This window comes from Panthera uncia, assembly GCF_023721935.1.
Source record: "Panthera uncia isolate 11264 chromosome B2 unlocalized genomic scaffold, Puncia_PCG_1.0 HiC_scaffold_24, whole genome shotgun sequence".
Lineage (NCBI taxonomy): Eukaryota > Metazoa > Chordata > Mammalia > Carnivora > Felidae > Panthera > Panthera uncia.
In genome coordinates, this window is record NW_026057580.1 from 118048453 (window position 1) to 118069578 (window position 21126).

General features: G+C 55.2%; 1 protein-coding gene across 4 annotated transcripts in view; it reads left to right on the forward strand.

The window, feature by feature from the left end:
• The first annotated feature begins 9761 nt into the window (after positions 1 to 9761).
• The window catches only part of SMOC2 (SPARC related modular calcium binding 2), a 161011-nt gene continuing 149646 nt past the window's right edge, over positions 9762 to 21126 (forward strand). For all 4 annotated transcript variants that reach the window (XM_049654606.1, XM_049654607.1, XM_049654608.1 and 1 more), the window contains exon 1: positions 9762 to 9981. In XM_049654606.1, the coding sequence (XP_049510563.1) occupies positions 9898 to 9981 (84 nt within the window). In that variant the 5' untranslated portion in view covers positions 9762 to 9897. The remainder of the gene's footprint in view (positions 9982 to 21126) is intronic.

The window sequence follows — 21126 nt, forward strand, 5'->3', positions numbered from 1 at the left end:
ACTGCTCCAGGATGGGGCCTGGCTTGCCGGCCACAGGGGTTTCTCAGGTGATTGAGATGAAAGGAATTGGGAGGGTATGTGAGTGTTTGTGTGCACGTGTGTATGTGTATATTTGTGCATGTGTTTGTGCACACGTGTGCAATGCATTGTGCACACACGTGTGTTTGTGTGCACTCGTGTGTGCACAAGTGTGTAATGAGTGTGCACATGTGTGCTGTGAATGTGTACACGTGTGTGCTATGGATGTGCACACACGTACTATGTGTGTGCACGTGTGCACGGTTTGTGTACACGTGTGTGCTGTGAATGTGCGTGTGCGTGTTTGTGTGTGCATGTGTACTCGTGTGTGCATGTGTGTGCTGTGAATGCGTACACATATGTGTTGTGAATGTTCATGTGTGTACCATGTGTGTGCATGTGTTTGTGTGCATGTGTGTACACGTGAAGGGTACGTGTACATGTGTATGCTACGTGTTCACATGCATGTTTGTGTGTGCGTGTGCACTCATATGTGTGCACGCATGTGTGCCGTGAATGTGCATGTGTGTACTCTGTGTCCCTGTGCACTCATGTGTGTACATGCGTGTACTGTGTGTGCACTCGTGCTGTGAATGTGTGCTTGTGTGCTGTGAATGTGTACACGTGTGTGCTGTGGATGTGCACATGTGTGTTTGTGCGTGCACGCTCGTATGTGTGCACACGTGTGCTGTGTGTGCACGGGTGACTCCCCTGTCCCCACCTGCACTGCACTGCTGACGAGGCTGAGGCATCCCTGACTCGGGCTGCTGTGAAAATATGTCTCCTTCCCTGTGGGCGTTTGATTTGTGGCCCCTGAGGACGTGCCTGGATTCAGACTATTTTCCTTCATTTTTCTGAGCACTGGAGGCCCCTTCAATCTTGAAAAATGTTGTCCCTGTTTGGGAACGTCCTGGAGCTGTTTCTTTGGGGGCGTTCTCTGTGCTGGGTGGGTGGCCTCCACGAGAATCGCCCGCGATGCCCGTGTTTCAGGGTCGTGGCTGGGAGCCCCCTCCCTTCCAGGGCGGCTGGACCCACGGACCGGCTCAGGACGGCTGGGGCGCCCTGGAAAGGACAGCTTTCACCGTGAGATCAGGCTGTGCGAGGGCCCCCTTGCCCTCTGGAGGTCGCGAGGGGCCCTGGCGGCTGCCGGCTGCGTGTCCTGGGCAAAGCTGGAGTCCCCCAGGCAGTGCCTCCTGGACAGGGGACTTTGAGCGTCTGGCCGCAGGCGGTGGCCGGCCCGCGGGGAGGCCAGCAGAGTGTGCTACAGCTGCAGAGCAGGGCCTTGCGGGGAGTGGTGGATGGCACCCACCGTGTTAATGTTCTGGAGCGCGTTTCCTTCCTGGAGCCTCTGTGTCCCGGGAACAGGGTGTTCAGCCCGCGCACTGGGAAAGGGCAGCAGGCACGCGGCTCTCAGGCTCGGGTGTCTGGATTGGCTTCCGTTTGCTCAGAAGCCCGGGACAGAGAGCCGCTGCTCTCCCTGGGCCCTGCTGCTGCGGGTGCTTACCCCGGAGAGGTCCTCAGAGCCCCCAAGCCTCCAGCCCCACCCCTCTACGCCCGTCACAGTGCTGCCCTGGGACAGCGCCCTCCCCTCTGTGCCCCGAGCGCCCCTGCACGGGTCTGGTGACAGTGAGGCTGCAGGAGGGGCAGACCCCCTTCAGTTACTTCGCAAAAGCGTGTTTAATGGTGACGACCTGCTCGTCCCCATCAGTGTCAGGGGCCTGATTTTGTGTCTATAAATACATCAGCAAGCAAGCCAGACTCGGGGGTGTGAGTTCTCGTTGAAGGTCTCAATACCAGTAAATCCCCTAGGTGTGCAGAAGGGGCTTGTGGGAGAGGCATGGGCACTCGGAGGGGGGTCCCTGATTCTTTGCCTTGGTTTAGGGGTTGGGGGAACAGGAGTCTCCCCTCAGCTCTTGGCCTCGGAGCTCCCGTCTTTCTCCAAATCTTGGTGGGGGGGGGGGGGTCCCAGGAAGCCTCCTTCCCAGAGGCTGGCCTGTCCTTGGGAGCCGTCCCTCAGAAAGGCTGTGACAGAAGACACAGATCGCTCTCCACCGCGGTCACACCGGCTCCCCTCCCAGCCGCAGACCGGGAAGCAGGCTTCCCAGCACCTGGCCCACCGGTTGGACCTCAGGATGGAGGGACAGACGAACCGGTCAGGGAGTCTGGGCCAGACCCTTGGGCCTGTCCCAAGTGGTTCTGGCCACTGTTTCTTTGGGCCACGTTCCTCAAGACCAGGCTGGGCTTCTGCACGGAATGGGGGGGGGGCAGTTGGACTCCCCTCCCAGCCCCGGAGGGGTCAGCGAGGCGGGGGTGGTCTCCCCAGACCTGCTTCCTCTCCCCTTCTCAAAGGCCTGTTCCCAGGGGAGCAGGTGACGGGGGCTGGAGGAGGCTGGGTTCTCTCGGCCGGGGTCTCCGATCACCCCCGGTTTTCTCTCCCGTTTTCCAAGTCGGTGCATTTTCGCCTGGCTTTCTTCACCTTTATCTTCAACCACTGTACTACATTTTCCATTTCTGCTAAGAGAGTACGTATTGCCTTTTCCTATTTGAAGTGGCTTTGAAAAAAACCCCAAGCATCTAGTTCCTGCCTGTTGGGTGTGTAGACTTCTCGGAGGCGTGTGTCAGAATACGGCCTGGGGCCCTGCTCTGCTCTCTCTCCTGCAGGGGCGCCTCCTTCGGTCGGTCGGCTGTGGGCTCGGCCTCTCGGAGGAGAGGCTCCCCGCCACTGCCCCCGGTTCTTGTTGACTGTCCCCTCGTACTGCGGACGAGACATTAGTAGCGGTTTGTGGCTCTGAATGTGTGTGTGAGGCCCGCCGGCCGTGGTTCTGAGGGTGGGCTCCCTGTTTCTACCTCTGTCGGTATCTTCACGCTTCCCTTTGTGCCACAGGCCACCCTGGAGAACCCTCTTCCAGACCCCTCACTGGAGGGCACAGCCTGCCTTTGATCCCTCAGGGAGTGAGTCGGGGACAAACAGCTTTTCCAGCATCTGTTACACAGACTTGCACTCCATTGCACGCGCATCCTGGGGCCCGGCCCCGGACAGTCCCAGGTGTCCAGCGATCCGGGCGCCCGACACTCGCTGCCCCCTCTGCTCGGTGGGACAGGGACAGGGGCTGTCTCTGGGCTCATCCGTCCTTTCGCAGCCACCTGACGATTCCGTGATGGGGCCGGGCTTCCTCCTCTCTGAGTCGTTTTCCACTTGTGTGTCTGCTTTCCAGCTTCCGCGATTTTCCTGCACCTCCCACCTCTTCGGCTCTCCTTCTCCTTGTAGATTTATGGCTTTAAAAGCTCTGCCAGCCTCGCTTTGGAGGTGTTTCTGTAGAAAGCGGGAGAAAATGTACGCATCCCAACCACGGTCACTAATTGGAGAACTCTGGGTGTTGTTTGAATTCTTTTTCTTTCTTTCTTTCTTTCTTTCTTTCTTTCTTTCTTTCTTTCTCTCTAGTGGATATGTATTTATCTTACTTTGAACAAAAATAAGAAACCTAAGTACAAACCAAGCCCATTGTCAGCAATCACCATTGTTCCTACAGCAGAGAGTGGACTCTGAGTCCGCTGAGTATACTGAGTGTATACGTGAACGTGTGCCCTTTCTCCACATTGTGGTGTCTCCCAGAGGCACAGACTTGTAAGACCGGGTCATGACTTTCTCAGAAGGTTGTTTCCTTTCATGGCGGCTGATAAAATAGTGGCATGTTTCCAATGACGGCCTTTTCTGTGTTACGATATGTTACAGGTGGAAATAAATTACAAATGTAAAGAAATGCCGAAGAGTCATAAAATAATCTGACAAATTCTTAAAATGGCACCGAAATCCTAAAAATAAAAGGCTGGCAAATACCTCTGATGATCCTGGTCACTAAATAATAAACAAATAATGAAATTCAAGGACTTTTTTTGGCTAAAAATTTCAAGTACACTTTCATGCTGACCAGCGTTTCAAATTACTGTATATTGATTTTGTGTCCTGCAACTTTACTGAGTTCATTTATTAAACACTTGTTTGATGGAGTGTTTAGGATTTCCTATAGATAATACCATGTAATCTTCAAATAGTGACACTTTATTTCTACCTTTCCAATTTGGATGCCTCTTATTTTTTTTCTTGCCTAATTGCTCTGTCTAGTACTTCCAATAGTATGTTAAATTAAAGTGGTGAGAGTGGACATCCTTGTCTCGTTCCCGATCTTAGAGGACAAGCTTTCAGCTCTTCACCATCACTGAGTGTGCTGTTAGCTGGGGTCATGTCAGGTATGGCCTTTATTATGTACCTCCCCTCTATACCCATGTCGTTGGGAGGTTTTATCACAAATGGATGTTACATTTTGTCAACTGCTTTTTCTGCATCTGTTGAGCTGGTCATATGATTTTATCCTTTATTTTGTTACTATGGTATATCACATTGGCTGATTTACAGGCATTAAACCATCCTTGCAACCCTGGAATAAATCCCACTTGATCATGGTGTGTGATCCTTTTAATACACTGTTGAGTTCAGTTTGCTAGCATTTTTCTGAGGATTTTTGCATCTGTGTTCATCAGGGATGTTGGCCTGTAATTTTCTTTTCTTGTAGTGTCCTTATCTGGTATCTGGATAATGCTGGTCTTGTGAAATAAGTTTGGAAAAGGTCCCTCCTCTTCTATTTTTTGGAAAAGTTTGTGAAGGATTGGCATGAATTCCTCTTTAGATATTTGGTGGAAATCACCAGGAAAGCCATCTGGTCCTGGACTTTTGTTTGTTGGAAGGTTTCTGATTAATGATTCAATCTCCTTACTAGTAATTGGTCTGTTCGGAGTTTCTTTTTCATCATGATTCAGTCTTGGTAGTTTGTATGTTTCTAGCAATTCATCCATTTCTTTGAGGTTGTCCAATTTGTTGGCGTATAATTGTTCACAGTAACCTCTTATGGTCCTTTGTATTTCTGTGGCAGAGATGTAATATCTCGTCTTTCATGATGCTATTAATTTGAGCTCTCTTTTTGTTTTCTCAGCGAGTCTGGCCAAAGATGTGCCCATTTTGTTTATCTTTTTAAAGAGCCAGCTCTTACTTCATTGACCATTTCTGTTCTTTTTAGTACCTAGTTCATTTATTTCCGCTCTGATCTTTGTTATTTCCTTCCTTCTACTAAGTTTGGGCAGATACATCTTAATATTTTGCTTAGAGCTGGGCGATGCACAGGGTTTGGTAGAGTGTTGTGCTGGTGTGTGTGCTGGGCCAGGGAAGGGGGCGCTGCTGAAGGCAATCAGAAGCTTTCTTTATTGGGGTATCTTCTTACACTGCTTTCTGCTGGTGTAACTCCCATCTGCGTGGGCCACAAATGGCAGAGTATTCTTGGCAAGCCGTGTTCCAGTTGCCATTTAAAACCTTTTCCCCTCCTAGAGGCAGTTCTCATGTGAAGAGAGGAGGAAGGGCCCCCTAGACTGTGGTTAATAGGAAGGAGAATCCAAAGGCAGTTTTGAGCTGAGTTAGGAGCCGTTGACTGGCTCGAGGCCTCTCCACACTCGCACCTTATGCCTCCATCGGTCTTGGCAGTGACGGGCTTTTCAAATGATCATTGTTTTCAGCTCTATAACTGATAAATTCTGTTAAGTTTTGGATAGTAATAAACGCAGTTTCCCAGATGGCAAAAACAGCTTCTGGATATTATGGAAACAGATTTCAGCAAGCCTGTGCTATGTCTGTGGTGGTAGTGGGGTAATGACATGTTGGGACCTGAAGTTAGATGAGTTGTTGGATTGAGTGGATCTCTGGCAGCAGAAACACATCCTTGTGGAGTGGCCCAGGCATCTCCTGTCTTACAGGGAATGTTCTCACTGGAAAAGTAGCGACTTTGCATTTGGCTTTATAGCAAGCTTGTATTTCTTTGGAAACATTACATCTTACCTTTGGAAAACACTCTAGTTGGGTTGAAGTATTACTGATAAATCAAGGACAACTATAAAGTGCTTTTTTTACTTGTTAGGTAATGGATCTTAATGTGCAAAACAGCGCACGCCAGGGGTGCCCGGGTGGCTCGGTCGGTTAAGCGGCCCACTTCAGCTCAGGTCATGATCTCACGGTTTGTGAGTTCGAGCCCCATGTCCGGCTCTCTGCTGTAAGCACAGAGCCTGCTTTGGATCCTCTGTCCCCCTTTCTCTCTGCCCCCCCCCCAACTCACGTTCTCTCTCCCTCTCTCAAAAATAAATAAATGGTAAAAACATTAAAAAAAAAAAAAAACAGTGCCAGCCATGGATGGTTCACCTGTGCACGCGCTCAGCAATGTTGGCTGATGTGGAAGAGAGGTGTGGGGGAGGCTGGGTTCTGCTCCTACCTGTCGTCTCCCAGGTCCTTATTACCATCTGGAAAATAATCACATTGCAGAATTTCTGCAACAACTAATTAGATAATATGTATAAAACACTCAGTATATTTCAATTTATTCAGAATTTCCATAAGGTGCCCTTAAAGTGTTGTCATAAAACTTGTTATAAAGCATCTTGAGAAGGAAGGACAAACTTGTCTACATGATTTTATTGAGAACAAAGACAAGTTCAAGTGATCTGTTACTTTCATGTGTAAAAATAAAGAGACAGCCTCCGAGTTAGGCAAAGTGTTCACGCAGTTGGACCCTGACCGCTCTCCAGCACGACCTGGCTGTGCTCACCTTGTCTCACGGTCATGGCAAAGGCCAGCTTCCCCAGTGCCGTCCACCTGCCTGACCGCTCAGCTCAGTCTCTCTGTGACTCTTTTTTGGCATACAGGTCTCTGGAGTCGAGGCTTGGGCGAAAAGCCGAGAACTGAGGTGAGAGCACATCACCCACAGTCTCCCGAAGGGAGGGAAACAGTGCGCTGGGGAGACCTTCTTGCCAGGATTAAGTAGAAGCTGGGAGAAGCATCAGTAAAGTCAGTGAGCGGAGGGGGCCGGCGACGTGGGGTCTGCACCCCGACCAGCGCTTGTCCAGTCCGGAGCAGCTGACCGTCAGTGCGGGGACTCTGCGGTGAGCTTGGGAAGACACGATCGCAGACCTTTGGTCAATCGCCCTACATCGGCACGTCGAGGTGGAAAAGAGGGCTGACAAGAGCGTTTGGCCAAACACAAATTAGCCAGAAATAATAATTAAATTCTATCGTGTCTCCAGCAAGAATAAAATCCCGTCGCAGTGTTAGCATAGTAAAAGAAATAAACAAAGAAAGCCAGTGCGCCTGATAAGGCGTTTTGCTAATGGTCTAAGTGGGTTGGAAATCTGAGCATGGCTGGCGTCCTGGGCCCCGACTTTCTCCTGCTCTTCTGCATTGTAACTTCCATCAGTGACAGGGATTTAAACTCTGGATCCATAAGGCATGTTTTAGAATGACCTCTTAACACTTACTACTTTAAAAATCCCCACATTTCCAAGAGAAAGGAACTTCTGCGGACTGCTCTGTCCTCCAGGAACTGTTTGGAAAATATTGAGTTATTTCCTGTCTTAATTGTGAAACACTTACATGTATACGTGTCTTTACTAATGGGATGTTTACCTGGTATTCATGCCAGTAATAACTTTCTGGAGATTTGAGAGTGACAGACAGACATAACCATGACCTAGTGCTTTAAATAAATGTGTTGTTTTTTGCCCCCCTCCCGCCCCCGCCACCAAAGAAAAGTGGAGACTTACTGTGTCTCCAGACTCTATCACCATTGTCTGTAAGAAGTGACACTTGGCTCTTGGGTCCCGTGCTCTCTTCCCGTTGTTAGGGGGGCTTTGAAGGGCCCAGCCCTGCCTCATCCGTCAGAAACGTAGACAAACCCACTGCACGTGTCTTTCTGGGATCCCCAGAGGGTCTGCAGGTGATGTGTGACAGACACGTTGACACATCTTTCTTGAGTAAAAGGCTTTGAGAGTCACGTTTTCTTCTGTTCCCCGTCGCGCCCGGTGCCTCCAAAGGAAGGGAGGGAGAATTCCCAGGACCACAGGTGTGGGCACCTCAGGTCCGGTCCCGATTTTGTTGCTTGTGAGATTGGGCTCGGGCATTTGACCTCCTTGCCTTTATCTCTCCTCCGTAAAATGGGAATAATTCAGGTTTCTCCCCGTAGACAGCGAGGGTGACAGCACGGGCATGTTTTCAGTCTCCCGAGTTCGGTAGAAAAGTGCACGCGTCAAACAGTCCAGCTATTAGTCGCGGTCCCCGAAATCGAGTAGAAAGTAAAAACAGAATTTTTAGTAGGAAGTGCTTTTCAAAGGATTTATGTCAGATCCGAATGCAAATTTTCTCTGGATGATCTCACAGTTAGTGGTATATGCAGTGTTTCCTTCTTTATTTCTGCCTTAATTTCCATTAATGTTTCCTAATTGCATTCCTCATTTACGGAATCATTTGAAGCTGCTTTGCTCACCTGTTTCTCAGGCCCCAAGAGTTTTATTATAATTTCCTCTGAGCCCTCCGGCCAGGAGGAATGCATCTCAGCACTCAGCAGATTCTCAGGGCTCTGGAATCTGAAGGGGACTTCCTAGTGGATTGCAGGAAGACCCATTTCTTCCCCATCTTCCCCGGCCTTGTGTCCATCACTCCCCGGACAGAAATGAGACGCCCTCTCCCCCCGCAGTGTGGGACCCTGTGCTTGGAATACCAAGCTTTTGTCTCAGTAACCCGTCGCAGAATTTGCTGAGACAGCCCCTCTTCTGGCCAAAGCTTCAGATTAAACATCCGATTAAAAATCAGATTTGGATTTTCTGTTTTGTTCTTTTTCCCCGTGCCCCTGACAAGTCAATTGAGGCATTGTTCTTGAAAATCCTCACTCTGGTTTTCTGTGCGTGCCAGAATTAGCTTTTTTTTTTCCTCCTGTAAAGTTGTAAGCCAAGGCTAAACTATTTCAGCAATGTCGTCTGCAATGGATACTATGCAGAGCCTGGGTGTGCACAGTTCTCTGCGTTTCCAACCGGTCCTCGCTGCGGACCTTGCAACTTGTGCCACCCCTGTGCTCGCTGCGTAAACACCTGAGCCGCCTTCACAGAGCCGCTTTACAAGCAGCCGCATTCCTGCCACACTTGCCTCGCTGTCAGCCCCCCAAGTTCGACTCCGAAATTCGCCCCCAAGTGCATTAATCTGCTAAAAATGCCAAAGGCGCACCGCCCTCCGTGAATTTTCTGGACCCTGTGGTGTTGATGGTGCCTCTTGCTGGAGAGCCAGCTAATCCATCAGCAGATTTGAGAGGCGACCTTCAGGACTGGATGCGGTAGCATCGGAATCCACAGGTCTAGGACAACCGCGGGGGCTGGGGACTGCCCTGGGCTCGTCAAGTGGTGGGCACCGCGGGGCCTGTAGTGAGTGGAGCGGGTCGCTGCTCCCGGACACGGCGAGGGGAGGAGGCACAGCGCGTCTTGCGGTTGTGCCGGGCACTCTCCTAGGGCGCGCGCGCGTGCACGTGTGTGCGCGCCTATGCATGTGTGTGCGCGTATGTGCACGTGTGTACGCGCGTATGCATGTATGCGCACGTGTGTACGCGCGCGCGCATGTGTGCACGCGTGTGCATGTGTGTGCACGTGTGTGCATGTGCGTGCACGCATGTGCGCGCGCAGGGAAGCCGGCACGCTCGCGGCACTGACTGGTGGCGCAGCCCCGGGGGCCCGTCTCCACCTCCCGCTCCCGCAGACCCGCGCCCGGGGCGGCCCCCGGCCCGAGCGCGCAGCCGAGCGGAGCCGAGCGGGGCGCGGCGGCGGCGGCGCGGGGGTGGGGCTGGAGGAGGGAGGGAGGGAGGGAGGGACGGAGCGAGCGAGCGGGAGGAGGATCCGGGAAGTTCGGGAGTTATTTGACAGCCGCCGGCGGAGCCGCACGGGACGCGGAGGGCCGCAGGGTGCGGAGGGCGGCGGGTGGAGTCGGGCGCCCGCAGCGCGGGGACAGGACCGCGTGCCGCGCGCGTCACCATGCTGCTCCCGCAGCTCTGCTGGCTGCCCCTGCTCGCCGGGCTGCTCCCGCCCGCGCCCGCGCAGAAGTTCTCGGCGCTCACGGTGAGTCGTCCCGCGGGGACGCGGCCCCCCGCCTCCCCTTCCCGCGCGAGCGCCCGGGGCGCGGGAAGCAGGTGACCCCCGGGGAGCGTGGCGCCGCCTCCCGCCGGCGGGGTGCGAGCAGGTGGGGCCCGGGCCGGTGCCCGGGCGGCGGCGTGGGGCTTCTGGGCTCTTCCCGCCGCGTGGGGGTGCCCTCGGGGTCCCGCGCTTCCGGCTGGCGGGTGGGCAGGGCCCCGCGCGGACCCCGGATTGCCCCGAGGGCCTCCCCCCCACCCCCCACCAGCATTCGGCGGGTCGCGCACTTGCCGGCCCGTGGGCCCCGTAGCGCGCTCGGCCTCGCGCCCCTCCATCACCGGGGCTCCCCTGCGGGGAGTGGGGTGGGGGGGGCGAGCTGCTGTCCTGGGCCCAACTCCTGAGCCCCCCGTGCTTCGCCCGCCGGCCCCAGAGACCCTCCCTGAGGGAGACTATAGGAGGAGACACGTGACATTAAAAAGAAACCCTATTTTCGCCGGTCTCCGCGGGCACAAGTCGCGTCCCGCGGCCCCTCCTTCCGGGCCCTCTCCGGGTCCGGGTGCTGCGCGCAGGCAGGCGCGCTCCCGAGCGCGTGGGTCACCGCGGTTGACCGCCGTGTGTTTTTCTTTCTTAGCCGAGACTTCTCTGCAGCAGTCTTGGCCGGCGGCGCGCGGGGCCGAGCCCGGAGCTATGTGCGGGGCCCGAGCCAAGCCACCGGCCGCCGGCCCAGGCCGGGTGTCTGCAGCCCCCAGCTCGGGCGGACCTCGTGGGCTCCGCAGTGTTTGCAAACCCGTAATTAATGCAATCTGCAGAAACGAAAACATTCCACTTAAATGTGTTTTTGAACAAGTGCTTGAGAAAACACGAAGGTGGAGAGAACACCTCTGGTGGAGAGATGCCTTTTAAGTGGCGGGACTTGTCCTCAAGGCGTTTATTGTATCGAAAATACCGGAGGTTTGAAAGGAGCTGTGGTCCGGTTCTGCTTTTCAGCAAAAATCTGAAGCAGTCCTGTGAGCCTTTTTTCCCCCCTCGGAGTAGTGTGAGGGGGAAAAGACGTTAGTGAGTTCACTGTTCATACCTAAAATTCTTCTGGAACCGTCCTTGGGTCCCTGCCTTGTGTCTTGCAAATGACTTGTAGATTAGAAACTGCTCCCTGGAAGCTGTAAGGAGGTTTTCACAGGCTCAGCCTTCCTGCAGAACGTTTATCTCCGGGAGAGGCCATCAGACACTGTTTCCTGTGCGTATCCCGGTGTCTACCTCCGTGGCCTGAACACGCTTAGGGCACAAGCTCCTCACGGCAGACTCCTCCCCCCCCCCCCAGTAGCTCCCTGAAGGCCACAGAGAAACAGACCGGTTCTCAAAAGAAGACACTGGCATTTCCTTCTAGAGCTGTGGCCGAGGCTTACCTACCCTTGCCACGATTTTCTGAGAGTGTAAAGGGTGGAGTCCCATGTGCCCGCTCCCCGGGGGGCACCGTGGTCTGTTGGTACCTCCCGGGGAAAAGCAGAAGAGGCGGTTAGCTGTTGGAACCGTTGGCATCCCTGTAGGTTCTCTTCTCTCCCTGCCGCCCTTCTGTGTGACATTTACTTCGGGTTTTCTGGCGGCAGGAAAAGCTGCCTGGGGACTCCAGGGCGGGCGATGGCCCTTTACTGCACTCTCCTCCCGGGAGACCTTCTGCCTGAAAGCTACGTGTGCAAACACAGTGCCCTGGCGGGAGAAGATTTTGAAGCCCTCAAATATTTTGGCATGTTCCTCCCCATCCCGCCCCGCCATCTGAGAATTCAAGAGGTTGGCCGAAGGGTCACGGGGAAGTGTAGGGAGCCCTGGATCTGGTGTAGGGACCATCTCTTTTCCCATCCCTGCCTAGTATTCGGGGAGCTTTTGGTTCCTCTGCAAGATTTACATCTGATCTTCACTAAATCCGAGAGACAGTCCGGGAGCCCGGGAGTGGCGTCTTCTGGACGGGTGACGACCCTAGACACGTTACTGAAGTTTCTTAATCCCCAGGTTGCTTATCGGTGTCGTGTGGACAAAGTGCTGTCTGATTAGGTTGCCGGGAGGATTGAAGATAAGGCTTTTCATGTGCGGGGGGTCTCTTCTCCCATTCACCTTGCTTTGGATGGCGCCCATGCCTTTGGTCCATAGGAGGTAGTTTGAAAGACCTTAACTATCGGCTGTGGTGCTGTGTCCTTCGGGTGTGAGGGCACTGGCCTTTCGTGGTTTTCCCGCCCGTCACAGGGTGCTTAGGACGCACCGCTTTGCTCCTGGCAGCTACCTGTGCTTAGTTGAGGTAAATTGTGCAGGGCTGGACAATGTACTGTCTCTCCCACCTCTTCTCACCTAGAGACGGGGATACTCCCCCACCTCTGTGGGTCAGAAGCCCGTCACGCTTGGCTTCCCGGGACCGTGCACCTGCCTGCCTTCCTCCCGACACCGCCTGGTCTGTGTCTGGGTGCCTCGCGGTCAGAGTGTCCCTGGGTTCGATCACCTCCACTGCTCTGTGTCCAAGGCTAAGGGAATCTGCTTTGCTTGACCATTATCTTTTTTTTTTTTCCCCTTCAAAGTTGTTCTTTAGAAATGGCACCATAAAGCCCTTTCTGATGGCTTTTATGATCTCCTGGTCCTCAGTGAGACTTTCCAGTATTCCTGCCGATCAGCAGGTGGTGTTAAGTGATTAATCTGCCCTAATTGGGGCCACTTGTCTGCCTTCCTTTAAGAGGTGGGTACATTCTAAGGCCAGACGGTGTCCCTTTCTCGTGGGAATGGTTGACTTGTCTCGAGCTATTTCTGTGAAGGGCTGAGACTGTGGCACAGCGTGGGCATGTGCGATCCGTCTTCTTTCACTTTGCCACAAGTGTCGTCGTGTGGGTTTGGACAGACGGACGGCCAGCCCGTCCCTGCAGGTTTCCTTCGGGGCGGCGAGGAGGCGCGTTACACGACCCCCTTCCCACGGAATTTGAGCTGGGCCAGCGGGCTCGCTGTAGAGCAGGCCAAGTGCCCACGCTTAGGGGGCAGGCGTCTTGCCACGTCTTGTTGCCAGCGGGTGCCACTCTCCTGGGCCCTGTCCGGAGGCACAGGTGGTGGCACTGAGCGCCTCCGTGCACCACACACTCCGTCAAGGGCATCTTGTGTGTGCTTCTCCTGTGTGCCCTCAGCAACCTGCCCACAAAGGTTCTGCTGCGCCCACGCTGGAGAGTCAGGGAAGCTGCCCCTGCCACTAAGCTGATCTAGCTGTTTCCAGATTCAACCCGGAATTATTTTCCTTCCCTTGGGGGACGGGCATTCCCTGCTCTAATTTCGGTGACACATTCAGGGACTTTATAACTCCGCACTCTTTTCCCTCCCACCTTCCCCCTGGGGAGGGGACGTGCTCCGGACTCGTTGGTCTGGGGGACGTGGAAGGACAGGGTCGAGATGGCTGTTTTGTGCCCCATGTGTATTTCTTTGCTTTGAAAGAGAAGGGGGGGGGGAAGGAGTGACAGTGTTTGCTCATATATAAATTTTAAAAAGTTCGTCATTAGCACGTCCCCGAGAGGGTCTGACAGCAGTTTCTGAGCCATGGCGGCGGGGGTGTGTGTGTGGGATGTGCACCGTCCCAGCATGAGACGTGCCCAACAGGCAGTGATTCTGCGTGTTTTCTCCCACTGCACATGCTCTGAGTGCACGGTGCTCCGGGAAGGCCGGGTTTCATTCATCAGCAGAGCGGCCACGGAGGCGGCGAGGGAGGAGAGAAGTCACCACAAGCGACAGTCTCCAACCTAGAAGCCCCAACATCAAGACCATAAATAAACACATAAGCAGCCTCAGGCCCTACGAGGATCGGGTGGTAAATGGGCATCGATGTAACGATGACTCAGAACAGATTTCCAGGCAATTCTATATCAAAAGAAGCCTTCCCGACCCCCTAGGATGTTAGGACAGAGGCTGTTATTAAGATGGGCAGAACAGTGGGACAGAGCGAGGTAACACCTCTATTTCTGAATGACAATTGCACTTTTCTCCACATACCAGACGAAGGCTGAGGATGATGAATCTCCAGTGGGATTTGGCATTAGGGAAGAAAAATTACGACTTAGAATTAGAAAATTAGAAATTCCCCTCTCTGTGTCCCCGCTCGATGGGGTTGGTAACGGGGTAGGATCCCGCTATTAATATCCGTACGTGCTTGGAGTCTGAATAACGCTCGATACGTTAAGTATTTAACCAAAGCCCACAAGTGGAAAGAATTCAGAGAATAAAATTCTAAGTTCACATGGGCTGAGAAGAAATTATTCTCAAAGTATTACTAACAGACATTTTTATGTGGTTTCGCAGTCCCAGGCTGAAAATCAAAGAGCAAAGATTCCTAATAAAACACCAAAAATTGGAGCCAAGTAAAACGTTAACGCATTTATATCGTCAGAATTAAAAAAAAAAAGAAATAATAAATGGAAACTTGTGTACTATCTGGCTAAATTTAATGAGAACTTTTGACAGGAGGGCAGTCTTAGAATGACGACTAAAACCCCGATTCTGCCCAAACTTTGCCGCGTATGATATACTGTGGCAGGTGATGGACGGGGCTGGCGCAGAGGAGGTGAAGTGTCCCTACGGTGAGTGCTTCCTTCCTCCGGGAGGGGCCTTCCCTCCTCTACTCGCTTTTCCCTGGTGGTCTTTCTCGTCCTCCTTCTGCCCGAATCACGGCGGGCCCTCTCGGCGTCTGTCACCAGGACACCCGCCATCCGTGCGGCCGTGGCTGCGGTAGCTGGCCCTGAAATCCAGAAGAACCTTCTGACTGCTGTCCCCCACAGTCCCTCCTTGCCAGCGCTGGTGCGTCCCCTCCTCCCGGCTCTGCCCCGGTGGTCAGCTTGCTGAGGGGGGGGCCCGACTGCCATTCTGTCCCCCGCATCATGTTACGACCCGTCCGTTAGCAAGCCCCACACCTTTGGGGGGGTGGTAAGCCAGCGCTTAAGGGTTGAGGTTGCTGGCACGGTCTCTCCCGATAATAATGAAGTTTCAGAAAGCATGAGGAGTTTGAGGTCAACACAATAACGTGTGGCGTGTTTGATCACCGCTTGAGAACACTTCAGTGCGGCCTGGGGCCGTCAGCCCCGCTGCATTCTGGATGTTCGCAAACTTGTTGGATTCTGGTCACTTCTTAGAGAGCAAGTTCGTCGGCTTGTTGGTGAAACGGTGCCCAGCCCAGCCCACAACGGGCAGACGGGATGATGGACGCGTCCCGGGCCAGGCCGAGGACATTCTGTGCTGTGGGCGAGGGTTGGCGCTCGGGAGGCCATGCTGAGGCCTCGCCGTGAGGGAGGCTGTCTCGGGCCCTGTCCCGTGAGGACCGCGTTGGGGAGCCCTCGCGGCAGGGTCCCCACCTCCCTCAGGGCGGCAGGGGAGGGCACGGGGTACCTGGAGCCTCGGGGAGACTTTCTGGCCGTCCCATCTGCCCCGACGGCGAGAGTCCTCTGACCAGCGAGCAGATCTGCCTCTTTGCAAGGGCGCCACACTTTTGTGTCTGGGCGGGAGGTGGCCGAGAAGTGTTCGCACGCGCTCCGAGGCAGGACGGACGGTGCGTCGCTGAGCGGGCCGACTGATGATCTTAATTTCTGAGGGAACCTGGGGTTCGTGAAGGACCCGACTTGCCTCTGGGGTTTGGCAGGCGCCCTTCCCCAAGACTTGCCAGCTGCCTGGGAGCTCCGGGCGCTGGGGTCCGGCGGCCCCCCTGTGGCCCAGAACCTGACCCCAGCGCGGGGGCTTTCTCATTGTCCTCCCCTTCCTCGCTTGTCGAAGGACTGGACGTCGACGTGCCCTTTCTCCACGCAGCTGGTCTGTTTCTGGTTGACTCTGCACGGGGCAGCTTCCCTCTGCGACCCTGCCCTAAGGATTCCTAGAGCCCTGAGGAATATTATGGTTGAACACAACTGTCACAGAGCCACCCTCACGGCTCCCCGGCCGCAGGGACCCTTCCTTGCATTCCAAATCAAAGTGACATAAAGGCTTCATAACATGCAGTCGCCCCGTGGAGGAGAGCCAATCACGCTGAACTACGAAAGGGAAATTACAAGATAATAAATTCCACAAACGCTGGTAATTTTGAAAACAATGCTCCAGATTCGAAGGAAGGTTTTAGAGCAGAATTTAGTGCATTGTTTGTTCTCAGCTGTGTACTGATTCATTCCACATGGGGTTGGGGAGTGTGTGACTGAGATTTTAAATATATGTAAAATTAATGGAAAAAGATCTTTGGGAGAGAGAAGCGAGTGTCCCGCCAGTCTGTGGCGGGCAGGCTTGAGGCCGCCTCGCGCATGGGAGCGTGGGGGTTCCTGGCGGGCTGGGGGTCGGTGATGCTGACGGTGTGTCACCTGTGTGGGGCACAGGTGTCCCTGACACGCTTTGGTGATGTGCAGTCCCCTTTGGCGCAGTGAAAACTGACGTTATGCTTTCCCATCATACTTTCTTCCCAGAGATCAGGCACGTTAGGTGCGTTATTAAACTGTAGCGTCTTCACTGGAAACGGAGCCCAAACGGGCCGCGGGCCTGCGGTCCAGTGTGGGCTCCCCCCCCCCCTGCCCCGCCCACGGGCCAGGCGTGGGAGGAAGGGGGAGGGGATGGGGAGGCCCCCGTCTCCCATGGAACTGGCTGAGGGAACTGGCCGAGTGCCGGGTGTCAGGGCCCAGAGTCCCTCATCTTTGGGAAACAGACACATGCAAAGTTTTACATGTTGAAAAGAGAGAACAGAAAAGTCTTGTGTCCTGCTCCAATGGCATCCACTACGGAATACGATTTGTCATCAGCAGGATTCTCTCTGGAAGGGGTTTGGTTTTAACATGGGCTGAGAATCACACAGTCTTTAACAATTCGTCTGGGGGCGCCTGGGCGGCTCAGTCGGTTGGGCGTCCGACTTCAGCTCAGGTCGCGATCTCGCGGTCCGTGGGTTCGAGCCCCGCGTCGGGCTCTGTGCTGACGGCTCGGAACCTGGAGCCTGCTTCAGATTCTGTGTCTCCCTCTCTCTCTCTCTCTGCCCCTCCCCTGCCCATGCTCTGTCTCCCTCTGTCTCAAAAATAGATAAAAACATTAAAAAAATTAAAATTCATCTGTATCCAAATCCACAAGAATTTACGTCATCGGTTTGCATGGGCCATTCGTGGAGGTGGTTAGAGAAGATCACTGGGTCTTCTGGAGGCCAGACCCCTTGCTTCTCAGGCCTGGGCTGTCTCTCCAGGGTTTAGAGAGCTCTGAAGACAAAGGAACTCGTCCACGTGCTTGGGGCGCCGGCTGAGCACTGCCCCGAGTCTGCTGTCGGCCCTTCTACGGGGATCCGCACGCCCGAGGCTCCCGGCTTCCTTTCTGGACGGGCTCCATTCTGGGCTCTGGCCGACCCATATCCTTTTGGGAATATGGCCCTCAGTCTAGATGCAAGAGCTCGAAAGCAGTCGGCCACTAAGCCCCCAAGCACGACCTCGTCTGAGGCAGTAGTGGGGTGATGCGGGGTTCTCCATGCGGTGACTCTCCCTGTCGTCGTTGTAAGTGGTCTTTGCTGTGTTTTTCCCGTTACAACTAGATTTGCATCCTGATCCCATCATCTCAGATGGGGACTGTCCCCTCTGGCTTATGCAAATTTGTTGAGCACTCGCTCCTCTGTCTTCCAGTAAGAGGGTTGGCCTCCATGCACCCGAGGGACAGGCTAGGATTCAGTCCCGGGAGATGAGACACGGGCACATGTCCATTTGCCACGTTGGTTCGCTGTGCCAAGGAAGAAGCCCCAGGAGCTCTGGGTATGTCTGTCCCCTCCTCCCCCCGCCCTGAGAATCAGTGCCGCAGAAATCAGCGAAGCCCTACATCAGACGCCCAAGTACACGTTCCTGTGAACCTTGCTCCAAAAAACCCCGATAACTGACAGTTTGTGAACAAGGTCGTTCCACCAGCTACGGATACTCCTAGCTGTTCTGGTTCTAGCTCCTTGCACACAGGATATCTCCCGGAGATGTGGACATGGTCTTCTAAGTGTCAGGACGACTGTATCTGGTTCGTGGGACTAGGAGTTCCGTGTGATATAATAACTTGTTTTCACACTCGCTTTCTCTCTTAAAATAGACAGCCAGCTTCCTGTGCTCCTGCGATGTTATCTCGCGTGTCCCCATACTGGCCAAGACGCTGTATATATTTCGTGGGAGTGTGTATTTTAGATTTTTGTAAGCGCCTCAGGATAAGGAAAGTGAGTAACAGCTCTGACCTGAACATACACGTTTGCTAAGGTGTAGCTTTGCCGAATCTGCAGATGTGTGTTCCTGATAATCAGGTCTTCATTCTTCGAAGATTGATCTTTTGGAGGGAGTGGTCGCAGACGGATCATTCTTTGCATTCAGAGCTGTAATCCAGGTGGCGTCCCGGAGCCCTTCCTAGGCACTCTGGCCTCCGGGGCCACCTTGACACCCGGCTCAGAGAGCACAGGTGTGGTCGCTCGGCTGGGTTTTATGCTCAGGTGCTAACGTTCCGGCATCGGCCACAGGGGGGAGCCCGAGAGCAGCCGGGCTGCGGCTCCAGGAGGGGCTCCTGGGTGGGCTTTGGGGTTTGACCGCCAGCCGAGCCCCCGCCACCTTGACATCGAGAAGACCCCATGGGCCGCTGCCACTTAGTGTGAGTGCAGGCCCCACATTCAACTCCCCAGTTTTAAAGATTTGACTCAACCTGAGGAGATGCTAAATCAGGGAAGGGAGAAACAGGGACACTTGTAGCTGATGTTTCTGGAAGCTGTGTTTGGAAGTCTGGGATCAGCCTGTTGAATTCGGGCTGTTGCTCAGCTGTGGGACAGGCGCACCGTGTTACTGGGGTAGAACGGTGGCTCTAAGCAGCCAGTCGGGGGCGGCCCCCGCTGCCCCCGGGACGCTGCGAGATGGGCTCACTCAGCGCGTCAGATTGTTATGGGAAGCAGTGGCTTCGCTTACTTTGTCCTAAATTGTTATTTGCTGTCCTCGTGCTCCAGGGACAGAAGCTCTCAAGCAGACTACTCTATGATGGATCTTCCCCGGAAAACGACCGTGCCCCTTCCCCAAGTCTGCGGGCTTTTTGCACACGCTCCTGTGGACCGCTCACCTGCACAGGCTTGGGGGCCATTTACATTTCTTTGTGGCCCAAAATCGGAAGGACATTTAGAAAAGTCCTTGTTGGCCCCATTCTCATTCATTTCTCTGTCCCTCCCCTTCCTTCGTGTCCAGACCTCTTCTCTCTGCGCCTTCTGCCGTCGCTGGGTGGCCCGCAGACTGGGCTCTGGAGGCCGTCAGGAGGCCATGCCCGCTGTTCTGGGGTTTTCCAGACCTCCACAGCGCCCGGTGTTTATTCCCAGCTTCCTGGAGGCTGTCAGGGTCCCAGTGTGGTGCAGGGTAGCCCTGCGGGTTGCTGCTGGGACGGGGGGGGGGGGGGGTCTGTCCCCGGGCTCTGGGAGTCCTGGAGTGCGGCCTGGGCCGCGAGGGGCCCTGGCCTCTGGTCTGCGTCCCTCATAGGGCTGTGCACCCACGCCCCGGGCTCGAGCAGGCCCTGGACGCTCAGGTGGGGCAGCCTGTGTCCCGCAGAATCCGGGCTGAGCAGCTCTGAATCCAGTGCCTCCCTGGGGGCGGGCACGTCCGGGCCGATGCTTCCGGGGTGCGATCGGACAGGAGGCGGGCCAGCAGCCTCCCAGAGCTCGGTTCCAGCCCCGGGTCAGTGTTCCCTGAGCACCGTTCCTTCCCCGGCGGCTTGGCACCTCAGCCCTTTCCCCCCATCCTTGTTCTTCTTACCTAAACCCCAAATTTAGCAAAACATGACAAAATAATTGGCAAAGCAGAGTTAGGTGTTCATCTCTGTCTCTCCCTCCCTCGGTCTCTTTCTTTATAGCTGTCTCTCTGTGTCTCTTATGCATTTGTATCTCTGTCTCTGCCCTTGGGTCTCTTGACGTCTGCAGAGTGCACGGGGTCACTGCCCGCCAGCCTCACCCTTGCAGCGGCCCCGCCGTCCTGGCCTCGGGCCTCGGCTGCCTCTTTGCATCAGCAGGGAGGCCCCACAGGGAGGATGGAGAGGCCCCTAGGTCGTCGGGCTCCGTGAGCTGAAATGTCTGAGAACACATGAACTAACCCAGAACTTGACTCGGCCAAATCCTAACCGGGTTTTGTTTTAAAACATCGCAACTTTTTAAGTTAACTCTCCCTCCTTTTCTTTCTGGGCTTCCCAGTTTCTTTGAGAGCTCAGGACAGCCCTGCGTGCGTCTGCGGCTGTGAGGCCCAGCTCCGGGTGCTCCCAGGGGCGAGCGCGGCAGGGCGGGTGGGGGAGCGGCCCCCAGCTGTGCCCGAGGTGCCCGTGACCCACGTGCCTGCAGCCCAGCGCCCGGTCCACGTGGCGGGGGGGCCTCTCGGCGCGCGTCCCTTGGAGCAGAGGATGCCCCGGGGGACGGGCCCGAGCAGTGTGTAAATAAAGTTGCGACACAGCAGTTCCGGCGTCCGACGTGCTTGAGGGCCGGGGGGCGCGTGACAGACGTGCAGCCTCCCCCGGGCGCCTGGTGCTGCTCCCAGGTCACCGTCCAGCCGCGGGGCGCTCCGCCGTCCCGCAGACAAGACAGCTGTGCGCCGCGCAACCCGTGTCCGGCTGGAGGCGTGGTGGGGGGCAGGGGCCACGGGAGGGGGTCACCGCTTTCAGAAATGTTGCGGGAGGGGGGCGGGGGTGGGGGCGGAAACTACGAAGACAGGCTCCTGGACACGGGAGAGGGTCTCATGAGCCCCCCACCCCTGCCCCGGGCTGCAGGGTCTGGGGAGGGTCGGGAAGAGCAGGAAGCGCCCCGAGAGGGCAGGCTGGGCTGCTCCGGGAGCCTCCAGGGGTGTCAGCAGGGGTGCAGCTGTGGTGCTGGGGCGGGGGTCCCAGGTGCCGGCTCCTCAGATGTCTGTCGGTTAGGGGTAGGGCGGGAGCTGCCGGAGCGTCCGGGCCATGGCGGGGGGGGGGGGGGGGGGGGGGGGGGGGGGGGGGTCCGTTTTGGTCTGATTCTCATGTAGGAGTTTTCTTGAACGTTGTAACAGTAACAATTTCCCGGTGCTGCCTTTCATCCCGAGAGTTGCTGTCTCTGTGCAGAGGCGGAAATGAGAGGAGGAGGGAGGCAGGAGGAGGGAGGCAGGAGGAGGGAGGCAGGAG